Here is a 20,628-nt window from a genome sequence, read left to right as displayed (position 1 = left end):
GCAGGAGCAGCATGCCAGCAGGGAATAATGAAAAATGGGGAAAGGCAGATAAACCCCATGTGTAGGTTTGGCCTGAGAGGAGCAGAGCCCTGGACCCCACAGCACCGCATCCTGCTTCAGTCACCTGGGCAAGAGGGATAACAAAGAAAGTGTCCAAATAGTTTATTTTTCACAAGTTACATTGACCACATATTACTTTATGGAGCATTTACAGGTCAGTTTTTGTTTTGGTTTTTTCCCTTGATATTAATCTGCAAATATACCTGCTCACTCACAGCACCAGGCCTCCTGAAAGGGTGTTTTCCATCTCACACCTACCCACCTTCAGAGGGGGTGCCTTTTGCCCAGCAGTTAGGCTGTGAACACACCTACCCCACCACAGGTAAATAACTACTTTAAAACCCATTCTGTGGTCGATGTAAGTCTCTGACCTCAACTGGTGATTCTAGGGGATGGGGCCAGAGCCTTCCATCAGCCCAAGGAGTGATACAGGTAACTAGAGGGGTGGAAGGCTGCAGGGGGTGGCTTGAGGTGGCTACAAGAGCTTTTCCCTTTTCTCACACACCACACACTTGAGGTGTGACTGCCAATCCCCAACACCAAACCTGCAGCCACTTCATCACCTAGAATCCAAGCAGCATTGTTACTGCATCTGCTCTCTACTCGGTCACCCGCTACTCCTACCATTAGCACGGTCAAACAGGTTGATTACTTACATGCATATAAGATAAAAAAAAAAGCAGGAAAAAAAAACCCTTTAAACACCAAAAACATCCTTACTGTCCACCTGACTAGTTCACAGATTGGATCATTCCAACAACAGAGCCATAATTACTAAACACTAGACAAATTTTGTCAGGACTGGGGAAGAACCCCAGGCAGTGCACCAGGAAACGCTGTTGCATGTAGGCAGGTTCTTCCTGGCCAGTCACAAATCCCCCACATTTACACCATCCTTTGAGAGGTGAGCACCAGACTCCCATGCATTAACACCATGGCCATGTTGCTACAGACCTGAATGAGAAATGCAGTCAATCTAATCAACAGAAACCCTGTGGATCCTGCAATCTCCAGTGTTCAAACACCACCATCTCATAACTGGCAGGAGGATTAAAGTGGGCTTAGGTAGGACTTGAACACTTCTTTGAAGTGGCACATGGGCAGGAAAGTGAAGATGTCCTGTAGCGAAGAGTGCATCCATCTTCAAAAATGGGTTAAAAAAATCCCATGTAGCAAATAACAGAAATGCAACAGTGTAGTTAATTGTTCTGAGTGTCTTTAGAAAGACTGCTGCTGCTGCTGGTTTGTGGTCAGCTTGCTGGATCTTCCAGAAGAAAACAAAGAGACTAATGGAAAGGCTGAGGGAGAGGAGCAGGGATGAAGACTAGGGAAAGAAAGCATGAATCTGTCTTTAACATGCAGGTCATAGAAAGTATTTTGGTTTTCCATTATTTTTTTCCCCCTCTTGGACACTTCCAACTCAAGAAATGGCAACACACACATGGCTTCCAGTTTTTAAAGCAAAGAACATAGTTCCCACGGACTGCGCTGCAGAGACAGGAAGACAAGACATTGGCAAATTCAATCTTTGAGCAAATAAAGTGTCCCTTTAACCACTGTGAACACTATATAATGAAACTCTCTTTGTCAGCCACATAATGTGTGAGGGAAGTTCTTATTCACTGCTCCTCTGGGCTGAGCCTTGCATGAGACACACTACTAGCAGTACTGATGCAGATAACCCAGTCTCTGTGGAGGGGAGACACACCAAATTGCTAAATTAAGGCACAAGACTGATATTGCAGCCAAATACATAAAAATCCCATTCAGCTGGTCACAGTCCAGCAGCACTCCTGGCTACAGCCTCACCTGGAGGGCTCATTCCTGCTGATCTTCGTTACTGGCACTTGGAGTTCGACTCCTGATCTGGCTTCGTAGCTGCTCTATTAGTTCAGGATTCTGCTGCTGCATCTGCTGAGCAAACTGCTGTCCCCTGAAGGAGAAAAAGCAAGAGTCCTCTTTATGTTCTCACACACTCTATTATAGTGCTTGTTCAGCCTGGAGATGAGAAGGCTCCAGGGAAACCTTAGAGCAGCTCCCAGTGCCTAAAAGGGCTACAAGAAACTTGGAGAAGGGCTTTGGACAAGGGCCTGTAGGGACAGGACAAGGCAGAATGGCTTTAACCTGCCAGAGGGGAGACTGAGATGAGCACTGAGGCAGAAGTTCTTCCTTGTGAGATTTCTGAGGCACTGGCACAGGGTGCCCAGAGAAGCTGTGGCTTAATGAAAACGTTAGAGAGTGTTTAGAAATACAAGACTCAAAGACTCATCCTTCTGCAGAGAAGGACTGATGATCCCTGGCAGTGTTCAAGGCCAGGCTGGATGGGGCTTGGAGCAAGCTGCTCTAGTGGAAGGTGTCCTTGCCAGCTCCAGGGGCTTGGAAGTGGATGAGCTTTAAGGTCCCTTCCAACCCAAAACATCCCATGATGTTTCACCCAGTATTTAAGCCTTTCTCAACTGTTAAAGGAAGGTTCTGCTTCTGGTCAAAAAAAAAAACCAAAATCCCAAACCAATCTATTGACCAAGGCAATGGAAACTCCCAGCTCTCTACTCACGCTTGTATGAGGCTGGCAAGATCATTTGTGGATGGGCTGGTACCTGCTGCTCCCATGGGATTGTGGCCACCAGAAATCATCCCGGACATGCTGAGGAAGTAAGAGTCATTGCTCAGAGCAGGAAAAAAAAAACCACAGAAATGGTTTAGCTTACAGTGGAAGGGGAGTGTCGGCATAATGGGAGCACCTTCGCACACAGAGTATGAAGTTATCTGCAAGGGAATCTTCTGCAACAACTTTTCTTTCTTTAACTGCAGAAGAGGAACTGTAGCATTAAACTGCACAATACTTATAAGAGTGTCAGTTTCTGTGTTCCCAGAGATACCCCTTTTGTGTGCAAGCCATGTGTTTGGTTTATTTAAAACACTACCCTTCCTCACACAAGCTGTTTGCTTGCTCTGCACCAAAAGAGACCTCGTGACAGGTCTGCCTAAATATATTCACTAGTGGCATGCATGCCTTATTATTTTGGTGACTTTGTATTATCTAAGCATCTCACAAACATTTTAAGTTGATCCTCATAATCCTGTAGCACAAAGAATGGAAATATTCTCACTCTAACCGAGATGCAGCTGTGAAATCCTGTCTCCAGGTCACATAAACACTATGCAGCAGAGCCAGTCCAAGCCCAAGCTTCCCCAACCCAGTTCCAGTGCCATGATCTACCCTGCTTGCCTTCTGCAAATGTTTATACCGAGATACCTCTTCAGCACAGTCTGGAGTACTCAAAATACACTAGCCAAGGCAGCTGGATGGGTTTAAAGCTGCCCTTCATAGTTTTGGTCCAAGCACCCTCCTGCTCCCACCAGTTCAGACCTACTGCAAATGCCAAACACATACACAGCCTCAAATGAACGATTCAAAAAGGAAATACAAGATGGGATCAAACTTACAGCTGTTGTACTTGTGGATTGTTCATTAGGTTAGATGCCTATTTAAAGAGGGGAGAAAAAATGACACCCTATTTAGTCAGAAATTAAGGGGTGGATATGCAGACGTTGTGCCATTCAGCTACGAAGGAAAAGCAGAAATACTTTGAAACAGATCAGTAGGACAAAAATAGATAAGAGGAGCCACAGTACAACACACAAGACAAGGCTGGTAATGCAAAACAGGCACCCTTCCTACAGCCAGCATGTTGCAAGGAGAAGCTGGTGAATGAGGTCAGATGAAGAGCAGTGACTTCACGAAATACAAGCCCAGTTTCCACACTGGATGAAATGAAAACAGATCTGCTAAAGAGATCCAGGAGCTTCCCAGGCCACATACTGCTACATTTCATCCTGAACAGACCAACATCCAGACCATACAGCCTGATCTGTGTCCACATTTACCATACTCATGAAGCCCGGGTTGTTCAGCAAGCCAGCTAAATCGAATCCTCCTGGACCTCCGGTCTGTAAGCATAAAGAAACCACATGCAGATGATGACATCTTCTCACTTCCTGACAATGGACATTCATGCTTTACTCCCAGTGTAACAAAACAAAGAGGCTCTGTCAATACCCTTGCTGTAAAGCTCCAGGTCACAGTCAGCCTTGGGGATTAGGCTCACTAAAGGAGTCAAAGGGCAGCTGCAACCCCCTCACAGCCACATTACAATGTACAGCTAGAAACCATTACAACTGCCAAATGAAACGCATCCACTTGGCCACCTCTGCACTGGAGAAGTCTTTAGAAAACTAGAAACCCTTCACAATTATGAACATCTTCCCGCATGGAACAGGGCTGCAGTGCAGCTTTCTGGCTAGGAAACATCTAGGTTTCTTTTCTTAAGAAAAGATTCTTTGTAAGGAAAAAAAAGCCACCAAAAAAATGCCCTTTTTGTACTGCCAACAGGTCACTAGGGGAAAAAAGCTGGATTTTGAGCAGTGACTTGTCTGTTTCAAAACACTCCTTTCTAAATAGTCTCATCTTCCAGCTCTTTCAAATAAGCCTGAGGTGACTGTGCTCAAGAATGGTCACAAGAAGATGTGTCTCCCCTCTCTGTCTGCACACAAGAATTGTTTTCTAAACACAATCAAGGCCATCAAGGCTCAGCAGAAAGCAGCTTCATGTACAATGAGGCAGCCTCCTTTTAATCTTATCCACCGATAACAAACATTAGTTTCAGAACTTACTGGACTTGGAGTCTCCTTCATTTTCTGTTCAGCTATTTTAAGGTTGGATTTGTACGTGTCATTGTCTGGATCCAGCTCCAGGGCTTTTTTGTAGTAAACTACAGCTTCTGTGTGTTTGTTTAAGCTGGAGAGGGCCAAGCTATGAAAGCAGAAATAAAAGAAAAGGTCACAGTTAGATATGCACTTGCAATCTTCCTCCAGCCCCAGCAAAGGAGAAACACCAGGTATTTTTTCATGGCATTCTATGGCAGAACACCTCTAACAGTATCACTGCCACAAGGCATTGAGCTTAAAATTCTGGTACAAAACACCATAATGCTCTTACCCCATTCTGCCATAAGCTTTGCTGTAGTTTGGATCAATGCCTATAGCTCTTTCGCAGTCTCTCACTGCTCCAGCATAGTTTCCTAGTTTACTGTATGCAGCAGCTCTGGAGGGAACAGGAAAAGATGTACAGGAAACACTTAACAGCTTCAATATGCTGATCAAGGTCACCCCTGTTTAATCTCTGTAGTCTCCTACAGTACAAGGCAAAGTCAAGTGTGAACTTGACATAAATCCAGGTCATATCTAAGCAAGCAGGCTGCTATCCAAACACCCAGCGCCACATTCTACTCCTACTGCAAATAAACCTAGGCTTACTTCTTATGGACTTTCCAAGAGGAGCCTGGCCTTCAGAGAGGCATGTATTATCACACTTGCAAGCTCAGATCATCTCTCCCAGCTTCTCTTATGCCTCGATTTCTTAGTCATAACAACTGTTTTACCCATTTCCCCCCACACACTCCACATAAGAGGGGAAAACTCTTTTTGAAGCCATAATGTGCTCATTCAGTCCTCAATCTCACAACTCTCACCGAGGGGCATTTACCCAAAACCTCATGGGACTGACCCACACACAGCTAAAGGCACCAGGTGCACTCCTTGCTCCAAGAAGCACCTCACCACATCATCAACGTATGTGCAGACACATTCTTCACTGTAACCAGCTGTGGAAATGTACTCACAAGAAGCAGGCAGCTAAACCAAATCCTGATTCAAAGCCTGCTTTATTCACCAGCTGCCTTCCCACCAACTTCCAAAACACTTTTGCTTAGAACAGTGCAGGGAATTTGCTTGCATACCCCATTTTACACACACATCAACTTATTCTCAGTAACAAGCCTTCAGCTTGTCTCATTTCACTGCTTTGCGTTTATTATCAACACAGCCTCTGAAACCTGGGCCCTCCATCCCACTTAAGAGTTAACTGCATGAAAGCAGACAGTATTTCTTAGCATCCTTATGTCTCCTCAAATGCCTAACAGTTTGTTTCCAAACTACACAAAGAGCAAGGAAAAGAACAAGCAGTCTACAGAATCATAAAATACACTAAAAAAAAATGGAATTTTAACCATTCAAGACTTAAGTCTACTTAAACCACAGGTTTACAAGGATAGAGAAAGATAATCAGTACCTGTTGCAGAAATACACAGCATTGGATGGATTTAATTCAATTGCTTTTCCATAGAAAGACACTGCAGCTTCGAAGTTTTCTGCTTTCATTTGTTCATTTCCTAAAAAGATAGTGGAAAGGCTCATTAACAAAGGGGGGGGGGAATAGGGTCAAACTGAAGCAACAGGCCTGGATCTATGTTCTACTTAAGAAAATAGGACAAGAGAAAAACAAACCACTTGCAAATGCTACTGGTCAAACTGCTTTGGCAGCACAGGGCACATTCAGCAATGAGCTGGGGAGCTGTGTCTTGGCAATTCCAGGTTGCCTGATCCTGCAAGCCCCCCTTACCACATTCAGCTGTTCTCCCCCTACTTCAGGCCCACCTGAGGCCCCCCCCAGAGCAGCACCACATCCTGAAGAGCACTGCAGTGCGTTACCTCAGAGGACCATCTCCATCAAATTGCAGAACTAACTGTGCTCTCTTGCACAGCAGCAAAAAGGCAACACACACAAGAGAGCTCAACAGGAAAGATGCCTGTCCCACACAGCCAAATCAGAGAGACAAGAAATAGAAGGGTTGATTCCATTTGTCTTCCCCCCACCACCACCTTTTCCAAGCATTCCCCAGGTGCCTCAATACCATCTAAACCTCATTATACACCAGCTCCAGAGGAGATTACCTTCAGTCTTGAGTCTTTCAGCCTCAGCTATGTCATCTTCAGAGGGGGTGATGGGCTCCGAGTTTGTTCTGATGTGTTCAGGCTCCTTACAAGCAGAGGGAGAAGGCTTTGCTAGACTCCCACTGAGAAGAACTTACACCTCCCCCTTCCCAAGCACTGGTTCATCAAGCCCAAAACATTTCCCTCCCACACACCTCTGAGGGGGCAGCATTTCTCCTTGGAGGAATCAAGCAGAACTCATTGCTTTGGCTGCTTAAATGGAAAACTCAGCACATATTTTAGGGCACTTGCTAACCTTTCCTGCAGCAGCTTCGAATATTTCAGGAAGAGTCTGAGACACAGCTAGGCCTTGGTCTTCCATTGAGACCCCAAATGCTGTCTCCAGGCACTGGATGGCAACTAGACAAGAAGAGTCATGCAATTAGCTTTCCCCACTCCATCTAAATCTTTAACCCTCTCCCACAACAGCTGAATTTCTTACTGTAGAACATACCAGAACCAAGAGAACAAACCACACACCAGGATATCTGGGGCATAGCCTCCAATTTTACCACATCCTTAGAGCTGGGCAAACTGGGCTCTGGAGCTCAAGCTCCTGAATGGAGTCATTCAACTCCTATTCCCCTCAGGTGATTGCAGAGCAGGTGCTGGGGGTACAAGTTAACCAAGCTGGGGTTTTACTGCCATTCCCATGGCTGTGGGTAGCAAAAAGCAAGGAGAGAGTTGTACGTTTCACTTGCTAGAAGGTGGCTGTCACTGTGGCCATGCAAAAGACACTGAACCACCACCTCCTCCATCAGCTGGAGCCTGGTGGGGAAGCTGTTTCCAGTACGGAGGGGAACTCCAGTGACACAACAGAGCTCTCATGCCATGTTTTATAGTCCAAAAGCACCAGGAACAAAACCTTCTTTCCAGCCAACACCCTCCTTTGTTCCTGCCTCACCCAGGAATGCACCCACCACTCTGCAGACATGCCTGTGCTCTCCTTTAGTGGGACAAATGTACAAAGCCAAAGACCAAAGCATAAGCTCCTTAAGCAGCTCTTTTAAGATCAGTGCACTCTTGTTACCAGTAAAGCCCTCTGTAAAAAAAAAACCTGTGTAAGTACTCCAGGGTGTGCTGTGGGAAAGCATTGTGACAGCAAAGTGGAAAAGCCCTCTGCAAGCATGAAACACCTGTGAACAACAGCGTTGTGATTTTACACTTCACTACAACCCTCCTGACTCTACCTCATTTAAGGTAAAACTTGTAAGTCCCAAAGCCAGGGTCAGAGAGGTTTTTAATCTCAGGTATATCCTTTCCTCCAACTAATCTGATTTTGAAAGAGATGAGGAAATCAGATGAGCAATCAGCATTCCTCATACTTCCACAAGAAGACAAATTCAGTTCCAATCTTGATCAAGGTTTGATGCTAGGCACAACAAGGAAGGGGCAGAAGAGAGTAACAGTGTCTAAGCGTTGGGCTGACAGACCTGGATGCATGAACAGGGAAGCACATAAAGCCACCTACCTTCCAAACTCTCCTGAGCATCTGGAGACAGCCCCCCATTCTGTAGTTGGTCATGTAGGAACTGGATGATGGAGTAGGCAAGGCGCTTCTGGTCTGCCATTCCTGCAGCTCGCTCCAACTTCTTGGAACTTTAACGAAAACAGCCACAGAGAGAAAACTTATAGGGCTTGATGGACGAGAAAGCAAAGAACTTTACTGCTGTTCTCTCCCAGTATGAATGTAAGGATAAAGGAGTTGTTCAGGACCGGCCGAGGCTTCCAGGACCTTCGCTGAACTCAGTGCTGTAAAAACAACCCCATTTCCATGAATTCTCCAGGCCTCAAACCACCCTCTTCAGCTCAAGCAGCACAGCACAATATGCCATGCAAGGCTCCTGCCAAGAAGAATACACCAAAGGTGTTGCAGGCATTCAGGCCACCAAAACAGCTCTGACTGACTAGGACCAGACAAACGGGGCACTGAGGCACTCACACCTAAGAAACCAGAGTCTTCTGCTTCCAGAACATGACCTGGTTCTGAAACCAAACCAAAGGCTGAAGCTGTCTGCCACTGTTAGCAGAGCTGGGACTCAGGGTGCCAATCCTCTGCACTGCTCCCCAGCCTGCCCTACCAGCACATGGATAGTAGAGGAGCTAAAGCAAAACAATCCCCATAAGCAGACCCAGAGATCCCAAGGCAGGTCCTGTAAGTGCACCAGCCCCAGCTCCTTGAACAGCACTGCTGCTGAGCTGAAGCACTCCACCCCTCCAGAACGCTCCACTGCGTTTAGAGACCCCAAACCCCTTCAAGGGGATTTGTTATGGAAATTACGTTGTTTAAATGCAAACTCTGTGCAAGAGACACCAGCAGAGCTCAGCCGGCCCCAGCCCACCGACACACACCAGCCATACACCCAGTCACAGCCACAGGTACCGCTGCCTGTGCTGGGCCCATGGCCCCAGCGACAAGCGAGGCCAGAGCCTCACAGCCCCTCCCGGACTTCAGAGCGGGGACGAGGGAGATCCTTCCCCTGCCCCGTACCCCGAGGCCCTGCCCGCAGCACCCACCGCCGCCCCGGGCCGGCCTGAGGGGCGCGGCAGACCCGAGGGGAGGAGACGTGAGGGCAGCGCTGCTCACGGCTCCCATAACGGAACGGAACGCACCCGCACCGCGGGGGGACACCGCGCCACAGCCCCGGGCCCCACCGCAAACCGGATCCCGGTTCGGTCACTGCCCCAGGGGGGCCGGGATCCCAGCGGCGCCTCAGCGGGAAGCGCGGCCCGGCCCCCCCCGCCCCGCTCACCCAACGCCCCAACACTCGCCTCGGCCGGGGCGGGCTCAGCACTGCGCATGCGCTGCTCCCCGCCCTCCGCGCCTGCGCAGTGCTCCAGCCTGCCCCCCCCGGCTCTGCTCCTGCAGGAGGCCACAGCGCATGCGCGGGGGCGGAGGTTTCTGGTCGCTCCTCGTGGGTTTGAACCACCGAGAGGAGCCGTTGCTATGGCAACGGGCGGGCGGGAGCACCGGGTCGCGGTGCTGCTCCCGGGCCCGTGGCTCTGCCCCGCAGCCGCCGAGGGTGAGGGTAGGGGTCGGAACGGGGCTCTACGTCCGCGGGACGTCTAAGGGCCCGGATACGGTGAGGGGAAGGGGAGATCGGGGCTGAGTCCTCCACGCTCCCAGAATCCCTCTGCGCGGCCGCTCTCTCTGCCCGCCTCTATGGTTGGGGCACATGCTCCGTGCACGGTTCTCTCCCGGCCTCGTCCGCAGCGCGGCGCCTCCCGGCATGGCGCCCCCCGCAGGTACCGGCGGCGGGACGGGGCTCCGGGCCACCGGGGGCAGGAGGTGAAGGAGTGGGGCGGAGGAAAGCGGGATGGGGCAGGAGGAAGGAGCCGGGGCTGTGTGTGTGTCCCCGTCCCCCCCCCCAAGGGTTGCCGTAGGGAGCCCCTGGTCTTCTTGCCCCCCCCCCCCCGCTATCACCTCTTTGCCCTACAGCTCCGGTCCCGGGCAGAGGCGCCTGCCATGGGCACGGCGGGGAATCGGGTTTCTGTGGAGGGCTGGTGGTGCCTGAGGGGGTAAACAGCGCCCGGAGCGTAACCCGGCCGCCGCTTGCCGCTAGCGCCCGCGTTCCTTCGCAGCCTGGCTGTCCATCGGCGTGGTTTGTTTGCTGGGCCTCTCCTTTAAGTGCTTTTATGGATCCTTCGCTCTGCAGCTGCGTTTGTCCTTCCAGCCTGCGTAAAGGCTGCGGCTCGCAGAGCGTTTTCTCCCCTCCTGTCTCCAGGTAACGTTGTGGATAGCCAGTCCCCCAGGCTGCTGGCAAACCAGCTAAGATGGGACCTGACGGCTGAACAGATCGAAACCATGGCTGCAGATCTGACAGAGAGGACCAAGGTTGTGTACGACCGGGTGGGCTCCCAGGAGCAGGGTGAGGTGTCCTATGAAAACACCCTCAAGGCCCTGGCAGATGTGGAAGTTGAATATACAGGTATGTACATGGAGAAGGAGGCCTGGGGATGTGGAAATCCACATCTCACGAAGGCTTTTTGTTTTTTTGTTTTTTCCCTCTGGACTTTTACCTCCTTTTTCCTTCCCTTGGCTCCCTCAGCAGTCTGTTGTTTTTTTTTTTCCAGTTAGTTTACACAGCTTAGATATGAGTACAAAGAATAGAGATTTGGCATAGGAGCAGGTCTGAAATGAGGACAGTGCTTTGGCAGCAGCCTGGTCTGTGGCGGGAGTAGCCAGGTTGTCTCCTGCTTTTAAGGTGCATTAGTGGGAACAAATCGTGTGTTGGCAGAAATGGTTCAGATGATCTAAGAAATCTTCAGCTCTTTGCTAACATTTTCTTTAAGGCAGCAGATAAATATCTCTCTGTGTGCCTTGTTCAAACACTGCCATCATTTTAGGGCTTCTGTGTGGAGCAGAAGCCAGCTTGCAGGCCTTTTCTTTCTTCCCTCTGACTTCTTCCTAAAAGAAAAGGAAAAGCCCTTACTAAGGAGGGGTAATGTGAACTTCAGCAGAACCATCAGCACTTTAACTGGGCAGCAGAGAGTAGCTGCCTGCTCCCTTTCTGCTGGGTGGAGAGTCCTCATGCCTGGGGGGCAGCACCTTCCCACTGCAGTTGTGTTAGTTCAGAGATGGTGGCAGCTTGTTTTCACTTCTAAACTGGAAACACTTGAGGCCAGAACACACCTGGGGTGTGGTGGCTTTTGAGGAGTGTCTGCAATAAAGGTGTGCCACTTTTAGCCTGGTCTTATAAGGAGAGGAGTCACACAATGATGCTGCCCCGTGTCTGCCAGCATAGAAATCCTGTGGTTCTTTTTGATACCAGCTGTAAAAGAGGAAAAGAGGTTGGGAACTCACAGGCATGAAATCCGTGAGGGGTCTGTGAGAAAGAGGGATTGTGGAGGGAAATCAGTGGATGGCAGTGGGGAAGGGTGACAGTGTGCTGCTTGCAGAGGACAGCGCTGGGTTTGTCTGATGGCAGCCGCTTGCCTCACTCTTCCCTTGTGTGGGCAGGCAGGTCAGGTTCCGGGGCTGTCAAACTGGCTCCCAGTTAACACAGGCTCTCTGTGTACACTCCCACTCACGAGCAGCTGTGGGACGTGAAGCTGTTGCCTTTAGCACAGTCCCTCTTCTCTCGTGCAGTCCGTCGGAACATGCTGGACTTCCCCCAGCACGTCTCTCCTTGCAAAGACATCCGTGCAGCGAGCACCGAGGCTGACAAGAAGCTCTCAGAGTTCGACGTGGAGATGAGCATGAGGCAGGACGTGTACCAGAGGATTGTTTGGCTCCAGGTCAGTGATGTGCACTGAATGCTCCTGGAATTACAACAACCCCTTTTTCCTCATCCCAGAACTTACAAGTGAATGATGGTGAGTCAGGTCTGGAACTGAATCGCTGTGTGATCACGGCAGAATGGTCCAGCTGGTTTTGGGAACTGGAAACCTGGGCTTTGAGGGCTCTTCCTTCCCTCAGAGCCTCAGTTACCCCTTTGATAAGGTGGTGGTAGTAAACCCAGCCTGCCTTCTATGGTGACAGGGCAGGGTAATGCCCTGGAATGTGCTGTACTATGGCATAAAGGTGATGTGCTTAAAGCAGTCTGGTAGTAGCTAACGCACCAAACCAAAGCCCTCTTGTGGGGTGTTTCCATCTGCTTCTGGGTCACTGGTGTTACAATAACCCCCAACTCCGACCAGGAACTGGCTTTATGCAACACCTGATCCCTGTGCCTCTGGATTTTGTTTTACAGGAGAAAGCAGAGAGTGCTTCACTGAAGCCTGAAGCAAAGAGATATCTCGAGAGGTTGATCAAACTGGGTAAAAGAAACGGTCTCCATCTCCCTGAGGAAACGCAGGAGGTGAGATCACAGAGCTTAAAGTAAGCATGGGAGCCTTGCAGGGCTAAGAGGACACTGTAGTGCTAGAGTAGAGGACTGAGGCTTAGACTCAAGTTTTGCCCCCAATTCCCATGACTTTGGGCACACTGGTGATGCTTCTGTGCCTCTCTTTTTCCTTTCCTCTAAAGGGGATGACATTTACAAAGTGGGGTCAACACTGGAAGTTGAGGGGCTCCTGAGAAGCTGAAATTGCAGATGGTGCTGTGCAGGTCAAATGGAAGCAGCACCTGCATGCAAAGGGGGGATCAGGCGTGGGGGACTGAGCTGCTCGGCATCTCCCTCTTTTACCATGCACTGGTGGCTCAGTGAAAGAGCTTGAAGCTGGATTCAAAATAGAAGGTGAAGTGAAATGAAGGTAGAGGAGGTTGTTGCTTAAACACCTGCACCTCCTGAACTGGCAGGAGACTGTCAGGACCTTGCTGAGGTGGCTGCTTTCCTACCAGGTGTGATCCAAGGGAGCCTGTACTAAGCTGAGAGCTCAGCACCTTCATGCAGTTAATTCTGCTGCGTTGTCTTTGAGTTCAAGCCAAGTACAGACTCACTGCTGGGCAGCTCAGCAGGCTGCTGCCTGCAGACAGTGGATGGTGCTGTTTGACTTCTCCCTTTGGACTAAACTTTTCTCTGTTCATCTGTATTTTAAAGAAAATCAAAGCTATTAAGAAAAAGCTGAGCGTCCTTTGCATAGACTTCAACAAGAACCTCAATGAAGACACCACCTACTTACCCTTCTCAAAGGAAGAACTAGGTATGGAGCACTCAGGCTTATTTCTCTACTACTGTGGCCTTGAGTGCCTGGATTCCTCTGGCTAAGGAGCAAGAGCCTGTTCCTGTCCCCAGTCCCAGAGCTGGTATTTCTGGAGAGGCCTGGGCTCTCCATCAGTCTTGTCTGCTCTTCTCAGGAGGCCTCCCTGAGGACTTCCTGAACTCCCTGGAGAAAACAGAGGATGGCAAGCTGAAAGTCACCTTGAAATACCCACACTATTTCCCTCTCCTGAAGAAGTGCTACGTGCCCGAGACAAGGAGGAAGGTGGAGGAAATGTTCAACTCCAGGTGCAAGGAGGTAGGCAGGCCTTGCTGCTTGCCAGCAGGGCCAGACACTAAAGGGGTCTTGTCTGACATTTGTGCTTCTTTCAACGCTGGGACTCGTGCTTCACTTTACCCTCTCTGACTCTACCCTGCAGGAGAATTGCTTGATCCTCAAGGAGCTGGTGGATTTGCGGGCTCAGAAAGCCAGTCTGCTGGGCTTCAACACGCACGCAGACTTTGTGCTGGAGATGAACATGGCTAAAAGCAGCAAGATAGTGGCTTCGTTCCTGGGTACGGCACTGGGCTGTGGAGCCAAGAGCTGGGCCGTGTGTTGAGCCAGCTCTGCTGCTCTCAGCCCTGGGCACTAACCCTGCCTGCCTTGGTTTTCCTAGATGAGCTGGCTCAGAAGCTGAAACCCCTTGGGGAGAAGGAGCGGGCTGTGATCCTGGACCTGAAAAAGAAGGAGTGTGAGAAGCGTGGCCTGGAGTTTGACAACCGCATCAATGCCTGGGACATGCGCTATTACATGAACCAGGTGGAGGAGACCAAGTACAGTGTGGACCAGAATCTGCTGAAGGAGTACTTCCCCATGCAGGTGGTCACCACAGGCCTGCTGGCCATTTACCAGGAGCTGCTGGGCCTCACCTTCCATCTGGAAGAGAAAGCTCAGGTCTGGCATGAAGACGTCCAGCTCTACACGGTGAAAGACGCCTCCTCTGGGGAGATCATTGGCAAATTCTACCTGGACCTGTACCCAAGGTGAGGCCTTGGGCAAGGTGAGGCAAGAGAGGAGGGATAGGGCATGGGGAAGAGGGCCTGCCATGCACCTGGGGAAGAGGCTGACCCACTGCCAGACGTGGGGCCGTGCGGTGGGAGTGGAGTCTGCTCAGGCAGGGCAGAGCAGGGGGTCACCAGGGAGCTTTTGCTCTGAGCAGGATGGTGGTGGTTCATGGATGGCCTTGGGGGTGATCTGTATAACAGTCTCCTCTTCCTGCCCTAGGGAAGGCAAATACGGGCACGCAGCCTGCTTCGGCCTGCAGCCAGGCTGCCTCCTGCCAGACTCCAGCCGGCAGATCTCAGTGGCTGCCATGGTGGCTAATTTCACCAAGCCCACACCGGATGCACCTTCCCTGCTGCAGCACGATGAAGTGGAGACATATTTCCATGAGTTCGGGCATGTCATGCACCAGCTGTGCTCTCAGGTGAGGCCTGGCTGGGCTGGCAGAGGGGCTGGTTTGTTGCCTTTCCCCCTGTCATGCTCTCTGGAGGGGGTTAAATGACATCCCGCTCAGCTTGCTGCGTCTCCTAGGCGGAGTTTGCCATGTTCAGTGGGACACATGTGGAGCGGGACTTTGTTGAGGCACCATCACAGATGCTGGAGAACTGGGTGTGGGAGAAGGAGCCACTGCTGCGCATGTCCAGGCACTACAAAACTGGAAGCCCAATCCCTGACGAGCTGCTGGAGAAGCTCATTAAATCCCGGCAGGCAAACACAGGTTGGTCCCTGCAGAGGGGCTGGAGGGAACAAGGGCCTTGTGCTGTCCCCAGCAAGGGCAGAGCCTTGCTGTGGTGTTCCCTTGAGTGTGGGGTGGAGGAGACTCTTAGTGAGCTGGCCAAGTAGAGGAAAGGCTTTGATTTGCTCACCATGATGCCCTGGGGACCTAAGGGATGGGTGCTGCTGAACCAGGATGGGGGAGAGGGGTCAGAAGTTGGGTGTGAGCAGAACTATGGGAGGCCCCCAGCCTGCACTGCTGAGACCCAGCCTTGGAGATGCTCCTGCCTGCAGGAAGCAGCTCATTTTGCCTCCTCCTTCTGGAAACAGGGCTCTTCAACTTGCGTCAGATCGTGCTGGCCAAGGTGGACCAGGCACTGCACACCCAGACGAAGGCTGACCCGGTGGAGGTGTTTGCTGGTCTATGTGAAGAGGTGCTGGGCGTCCCTGCTACCCCAGGTACACAAGGGCTTGGGGTTCTGTAATCCATGCCCACCTGCAAGCTTGGCTCATCAGGTTTTCAAGGCTTGGGCTTCAGGCTGGCTCAGTAGAGGCAGCTTCTGCTGGCTCCAGGAAAAGCAGGGCTGAAACGATACAAAAATAGCTGGAGAGTGCTTCCCTGTTTCCTCTGGGATTGTCAGCAAGCTGACCCAGTGTCTGCTCTGACATATTTACGCTATGGATGGGGTTTTCCATGCTGTGAGCAGCTCCAGGAGCCTTTCCTGTTAACTCCCCTTCCCATCCTTTGCACAAAGGTACAAACATGCCTGCTACGTTTGGCCACCTGGCCGGAGGCTACGACGCCCAGTACTACGGCTACCTCTGGAGTGAAGTGTACTCCATGGATATGTTCCACACACGCTTCAAGCAGGAGGGGATCATGAACTGTAAGGTAGGAGGATGTCCCACACAGGCAACCAGTGTGGTCGAGGGAGGTGGCAGCATCAGTGGGTGTCTTAACACGTCCCCCTGTCTCTCTCTGCTTGCAGGTGGGTATGGATTACAGGAATTGCATCCTGCATCCTGGCGGTTCCCTGGATGCTTCTGACATGTTGAAGAAGTTCCTGGGCCGTGAGCCTAAGCAGGATGCCTTCCTGGCCAGCAAAGGACTGAAGGTAGAGAGCAACTCGCTGCCTTCGGCCTGCTGAGAAGCTGCTCCAGCCTGTTTTGAGTCAAGCCAGCTCCTTTTGTCTACACTCCAGTCCTCTCAGGCCAAGCAATACCCCCTACTTCTGTCACCAAATGCATCCTGGGGCAGCCCCTACCTGGAGCTGTTCCTCCAGGATCCTGCTCCAAGCTCACCCTGGCCTTCAGGAGCCAGGTTCAGCCCCGCAGAGCTGTCACAGGGCTCTGCAGTGACAGCTCTGCCAAGGGAGCTGAGCTGCCTTTGTCACACACACCTCTGCACAAAGGGGTTGGGGCTGGCATTAGCCACACGAATTGGCTGAACTTCAAACCTGATTTCTGCACCAGGGTGAGTTTTGGCCTCGTTTGTAGCCAGGGAGGAGGGCGAGAGCAGTTACCAAGCTTGAGTCATTGTTCTAATCCCTTCTTTTTAAGGAATGAGACTTCCCACCAGGCTTGGCTTGTTTTGTGCCGTGGGGCAGACTTAACTGTTCCGAGCACCAAACAAGTGGTCTGAGGAGCTGGTTGGGAGCCATGTTCTCCCTGTCTTAGGGCAGCTGTGGAATAAAGATGGGCAGATCCCAGATCCCATTGCAATTACTGGAATGTCCAGCCCTGAATCCCTCAGGCACCCCTGTCTGGGCAGCAGGCCTGGGAGGGGGGCAGAGGTGGCCAGTGCAGCTATTCCCAGAGCAATAGTGGATCTGGGGAGCATGGCCTGGGCCTCACACGCTGCCAGGCTTCCCCTGGGCTATACTGGAGGTGCTGGGACTCTGTGCCAGGGGCCAGCTTCAGGGTGTGTTGGTGTCCTATGAGCCAGGGTGGGACAGGGCAGGGCTGTGTTTAAAGCAAGAGGAGCTGACAGCTTCAACCAACACAGATGCCAGGATAAAAATACCCTGTGGCTTTGTGCCAGGCGCCGAGCTGGGGGCCAGCAGCAGCCCTTTGCCCAGCCTTGGGAGCAGCCACGCTCTGCTTCCCCCAGCTCTTCCCCTGTCCCCAGGAACCCTGAACCCGGTGCCCATGCGGTGTGGGGATGCACAGCATCGTGTGCCCCCCTCTGCCATGCTGTACTCCTAGCCCAAGCAGGCAGGAGGGCAGCTCAGCTCTGACTCTGGGAGGGGGGAGCACTGCCCCCAAGGTCAAAACCTGATTTCTGGGTTTGCTCCTATAGGAATCACGCATGGGCTGGGGAAGGTTTTTAGCAGTGAGTGTGCAGGGTAGGTGGAAGGTAGTGGGGGGGAGCTGTGAGCTCCTACTGGCCTGAGGGATGTGTGCTGATGGTCCTGGAGAGCAGATCTCAGTCTCTGGTGTCCTACCCCACCTCCAGCCTTGGGTGATGCCGTATGAGGGCTGCAGGATTGGTCCGGCACAGGGAGGGTGCTGAGTGCTGCGCTTGCACCCACCATCCCAGCCAGGGCTGTGCATGGGTCCCCCCCACCCGGGGTCTTGTGCTGCATCTCCCCCCCCAACCAGGCTGTTCTTCTCCTCTTGTCTGGACTGTCACTGAGCAGCTCCTGTTCGTTCCCCGCAGTGACTGACAGCGTAGGAAGAAACTCACCCCAAGTGCAGACAAAGTTGTTGCTGTCACCTCCCCTCCCTGCCCCACACCCCCTGGTGACACCCTCCCTCACCAGTCCCCTCTTGCGCTGATGTGGACAGGTCTGGAAGCAGCAAACCGGCTCCTTGGTGCTTGCTGGCGCCACGCTGAGCATCTTGTCTTTGTCCCCACCCTCTGTTTTAGGCATAGGCGAGCGTCTGTGACGGGGGCCACTCGAGTTAATGCTGTGGGTGTTTCGGTGTCACGTTTTCCCAAGCTTTCAGTGTTTTCTTTCAGACCTCTTGAGGGAGAGAGCTGAAGCTGGGCAGGGAAGCCACACACTTTCCTCCCTCCTTCCTGGGCCGCAAACAACTCAGTTCCTCCTTCCAGTAAGCCTTGCTGTTGGTGCAGTTAGAGGTGTTGCAGGAGCCCGCAGCCAGGCAGAGCAAGGGGATGTGATGCTGCTCCTAGCATTCCCTCTGCATGGGTGATCCCCAGGCACCAGGAGCTGCTCCTTCTCCCTCCCCAGCTCTTTGTCCCTATCCCATTGCAGGGAAGAGAGGTCTCGTTCAGGTTTGGTTCTTTCATTTCTTTTTGTTAACCTGTTCTAAGGGCAGACTGGGGGGGGTGTGTGTGTGTGCGCCGTCCATAATGGTCACATCCCACGCTGCTTGTGTCAATGACTGGATTTTAGACAGTTCCTAACACTAATAAAAGTTTTCCTAAGCGGGTGTTTGCATGGCTCAGGTCCTGCTCCTTCGTGGTGGCGAGGCAGCGGTGTTCCAGGGTGGCAGCGCCGTGCTCCCTGGTGCTCCTGGCACAGCCGCCGCCGCAGCCTGCACGGCAGGGCCTGTGCCAGGAAGATGGGCACCGAGTGGCAGGCGCGGGCTGGCAGCCTCTGGGGTGTGAAGCCCTGGGGAGCGAGAGGCAGTGAACCCCTGGCCCATCCCCACCGTGGCCATGCCCTGCACCGGCCCCACACCTGGGTGAAGAAGCCGTGGTCCAGCACATCCTGCAGGCTGGGCCGTGCTGCGGGCTCGGGGGCCAGCAGGAGGGCGATGAGAGCCTGGGCATGGGCTGAGAGCCGGCTCGGCTGCGGGTACCGGGCAGCCCGGATGTGGCAGAAGAGCTCCTGCCGCTGAGCCGCCTCAAATGGGGGGCTCCCTGTCAGCGCCATGTACCTGGGGGGGGGGTCAGGGTGCTCAGTGCAGCCGGGAGCACCCATCACCCCGCCCTCCAGGTCCCTGCTTACATGGCACAGCCCAGGGCCCACACATCCGAGGGCACCCCGTGTCCCTTGCGGTCCAACACCTCCGGGGCCAGGAAGCTGGGTGTCCCACAGAGCGCCCTGGGGAGCAAGCAAGGTAAACCCCAGCCTGGCAGTGACCCCCCCTACCTGCCCCAGCAGCACCATGGCCCCGCTCACCCCCAGCGTTGACCAGCCGGAGCCTTCAGCCGCGCCAGCCCCAGGTCCCCGATCTTCACCTGCATCTTCTTGGTCACCAAGAAGTTGCCTGCAGAGGGAGGTGAGCCTGGGTAAGCGCAGGTGTGGGTCTCCCTCCTGCCCCCCCAGCGCTGCCCCACATACTCAGCTTGAGGTCCCGGTGGACGATGCCCTCTCCGTGGAGGTAGCGCAGCCCTGAGATGACCTGCAGCAGGTAGTATCTCACCTCCGGCTCCGTCAGCCTCCCCCGGGCCCACAGGATGTCAGCGAGGGACTGGGGACAGACCAAGGTGCCAGTGTGGGGCCTGGTAAAGCCCTGGCATGGGGATGCTCTGTTTTGGGGTGCTGGTGCTTGCTCACCCTCCGGCTGCAGTACTCCAGCAGCAGGTAGACGTGGCGCTGGTCAGCGAAGTGCCCATGGAGGCAGGCAATGTGCCGGTGGTGCAGGCGGCCGTGCAGCTCCTGCTCCCGCTCCACCTGCATTGGCAGGAGCCCAGCAGCCCCCCCGGGAGCGTCTGGATCCGGGATGGATCCCCCACACGCATCCTTGGGAAATGGGGATGGGGACCCACCCAGCAACAGGGACCAAGGGAGAAGGGGCAAGGGCAGGGCTGTGGGGCTCTGCAGGACATTCTGTCCCCCCTCCTTGGACTCACCCTCTCTCTGACGCCCACTGCAGCGAGATGGGCTCGCGGGATGACCTTAGCTGCATACACCCTGCCGCTGGCCACCTCCGTCAGCTGGTAGCAGCACCCAAAGGCGCCCTGCAAGGACAGGAGTGAGCAGCTCAGCACTCCGGGGCAAGCCAAGGCAGAAGCAATGCAGACCCCAGGCAATGGCTTAATCACAGCATCTCCACGCTGCCTCAGTTCCCCCTTCCCCAGAGGGGAAGTGATGGGTCCCCCTCGGAGCAGGACATCCTGGGGATGACCCTGACCACAAGATGTAGGGGGTCTGGCCAGGGTAAGGGGCTGTCTCGGGGTGCAGGGGCAGGGCTGGAGCAGGGCTGATAAGGGATTTACCTCTCCCAGGAGCCGTCCCCGCTTGTAGAGCATCCCGCTGCCGGCATCCTCAATGCACCATCCAGGGAGCTCATTCCCTGCGCACCCCGAAGCCATCATCCAGCTCACTTTGCTCTGCCTTGCAGTGGGGAAACCCCAAGGGACTTCCGCACCCCAGCACTGTAACCCCTTCGGCTCTGGGCTGCGGGTGCCTGGGGCTGCCCTTGCTGCCCAAAGGGTGCTGGGGGGGGACGATGACACCCAGCACC

The 20,628-nt window shown here is 53.0% G+C and overlaps 3 protein-coding genes across 6 annotated transcripts; 1 reads left to right on the top strand and 2 right to left on the bottom strand.

The window, feature by feature from the left end:
• Nucleotides 1–138: 138 nt before the first annotated feature.
• On the bottom strand, nucleotides 139–9,718 carry SGTA (small glutamine rich tetratricopeptide repeat co-chaperone alpha). Of its 4 annotated transcripts, none has more exons than XM_057432708.1 (12): nucleotides 9,664–9,715; nucleotides 8,363–8,490; nucleotides 7,148–7,251; nucleotides 6,853–6,937; nucleotides 6,191–6,290; nucleotides 5,060–5,164; nucleotides 4,735–4,873; nucleotides 3,949–4,011; nucleotides 3,508–3,545; nucleotides 2,615–2,704; nucleotides 1,870–1,993; nucleotides 139–1,749 (listed from the first exon to the last, which is right to left on the bottom strand). In XM_057432708.1, exons 2-11 carry the CDS (start codon nucleotides 8,460–8,462, stop codon nucleotides 1,879–1,881), a joined length of 939 nt encoding a protein of 312 aa, XP_057288691.1. In that variant the 5' UTR covers nucleotides 8,463–8,490; nucleotides 9,664–9,715; the 3' UTR covers nucleotides 139–1,749; nucleotides 1,870–1,878. The 4 variants fall into 4 exon arrangements, with proteins under 4 accessions (XP_057288691.1, XP_057288700.1, XP_057288680.1 ...); XM_057432717.1 differs by having other exon boundaries at nucleotides 139–1,384; XM_057432697.1 differs by having other exon boundaries at nucleotides 139–1,548; nucleotides 9,664–9,714.
• A 336-nt stretch (nucleotides 9,719–10,054) lies between these two features.
• On the top strand, nucleotides 10,055–17,858 carry THOP1 (thimet oligopeptidase 1). Its single transcript, XM_057432685.1, is given in 14 exon segments — nucleotides 10,055–10,077; nucleotides 10,079–10,137; nucleotides 10,617–10,820; nucleotides 11,981–12,129; nucleotides 12,585–12,692; nucleotides 13,374–13,476; nucleotides 13,631–13,791; nucleotides 13,913–14,048; nucleotides 14,150–14,516; nucleotides 14,758–14,959; nucleotides 15,067–15,253; nucleotides 15,580–15,708; nucleotides 16,005–16,141; nucleotides 16,239–17,858. Coding segments are annotated over 14 exon segments (2,124 nt in total). The 3' UTR covers nucleotides 16,398–17,858.
• A 732-nt stretch (nucleotides 17,859–18,590) lies between these two features.
• Nucleotides 18,591–19,849, bottom strand: LOC130611603 (inactive serine/threonine-protein kinase PLK5-like). Its single transcript, XM_057432481.1, has 6 exons — nucleotides 19,719–19,849; nucleotides 19,503–19,632; nucleotides 19,341–19,428; nucleotides 19,167–19,262; nucleotides 18,897–19,095; nucleotides 18,591–18,827 (listed from the first exon to the last, which is right to left on the bottom strand). The coding sequence occupies exons 1-6, from the start codon at nucleotides 19,839–19,841 to the stop codon at nucleotides 18,591–18,593; spliced, it is 873 nt and encodes a 290-aa protein (XP_057288464.1). The 5' UTR covers nucleotides 19,842–19,849.
• Between the last annotated feature and the right edge of the window lie 779 nt (nucleotides 19,850–20,628).

This window comes from Pezoporus wallicus, unplaced genomic scaffold (assembly GCF_028554395.1).
Source record: "Pezoporus wallicus isolate ANWC-B61680 ecotype Strahan unplaced genomic scaffold, APGP_CSIRO_Pwel_v1 contig_10287, whole genome shotgun sequence".
Taxonomy (NCBI): Eukaryota; Metazoa; Chordata; class Aves; order Psittaciformes; family Psittacidae; genus Pezoporus; species Pezoporus wallicus.
The sequence above is the reverse complement of the archived record's forward strand: the minus strand, read 5'-3'. Positions and strand labels throughout refer to the sequence as shown.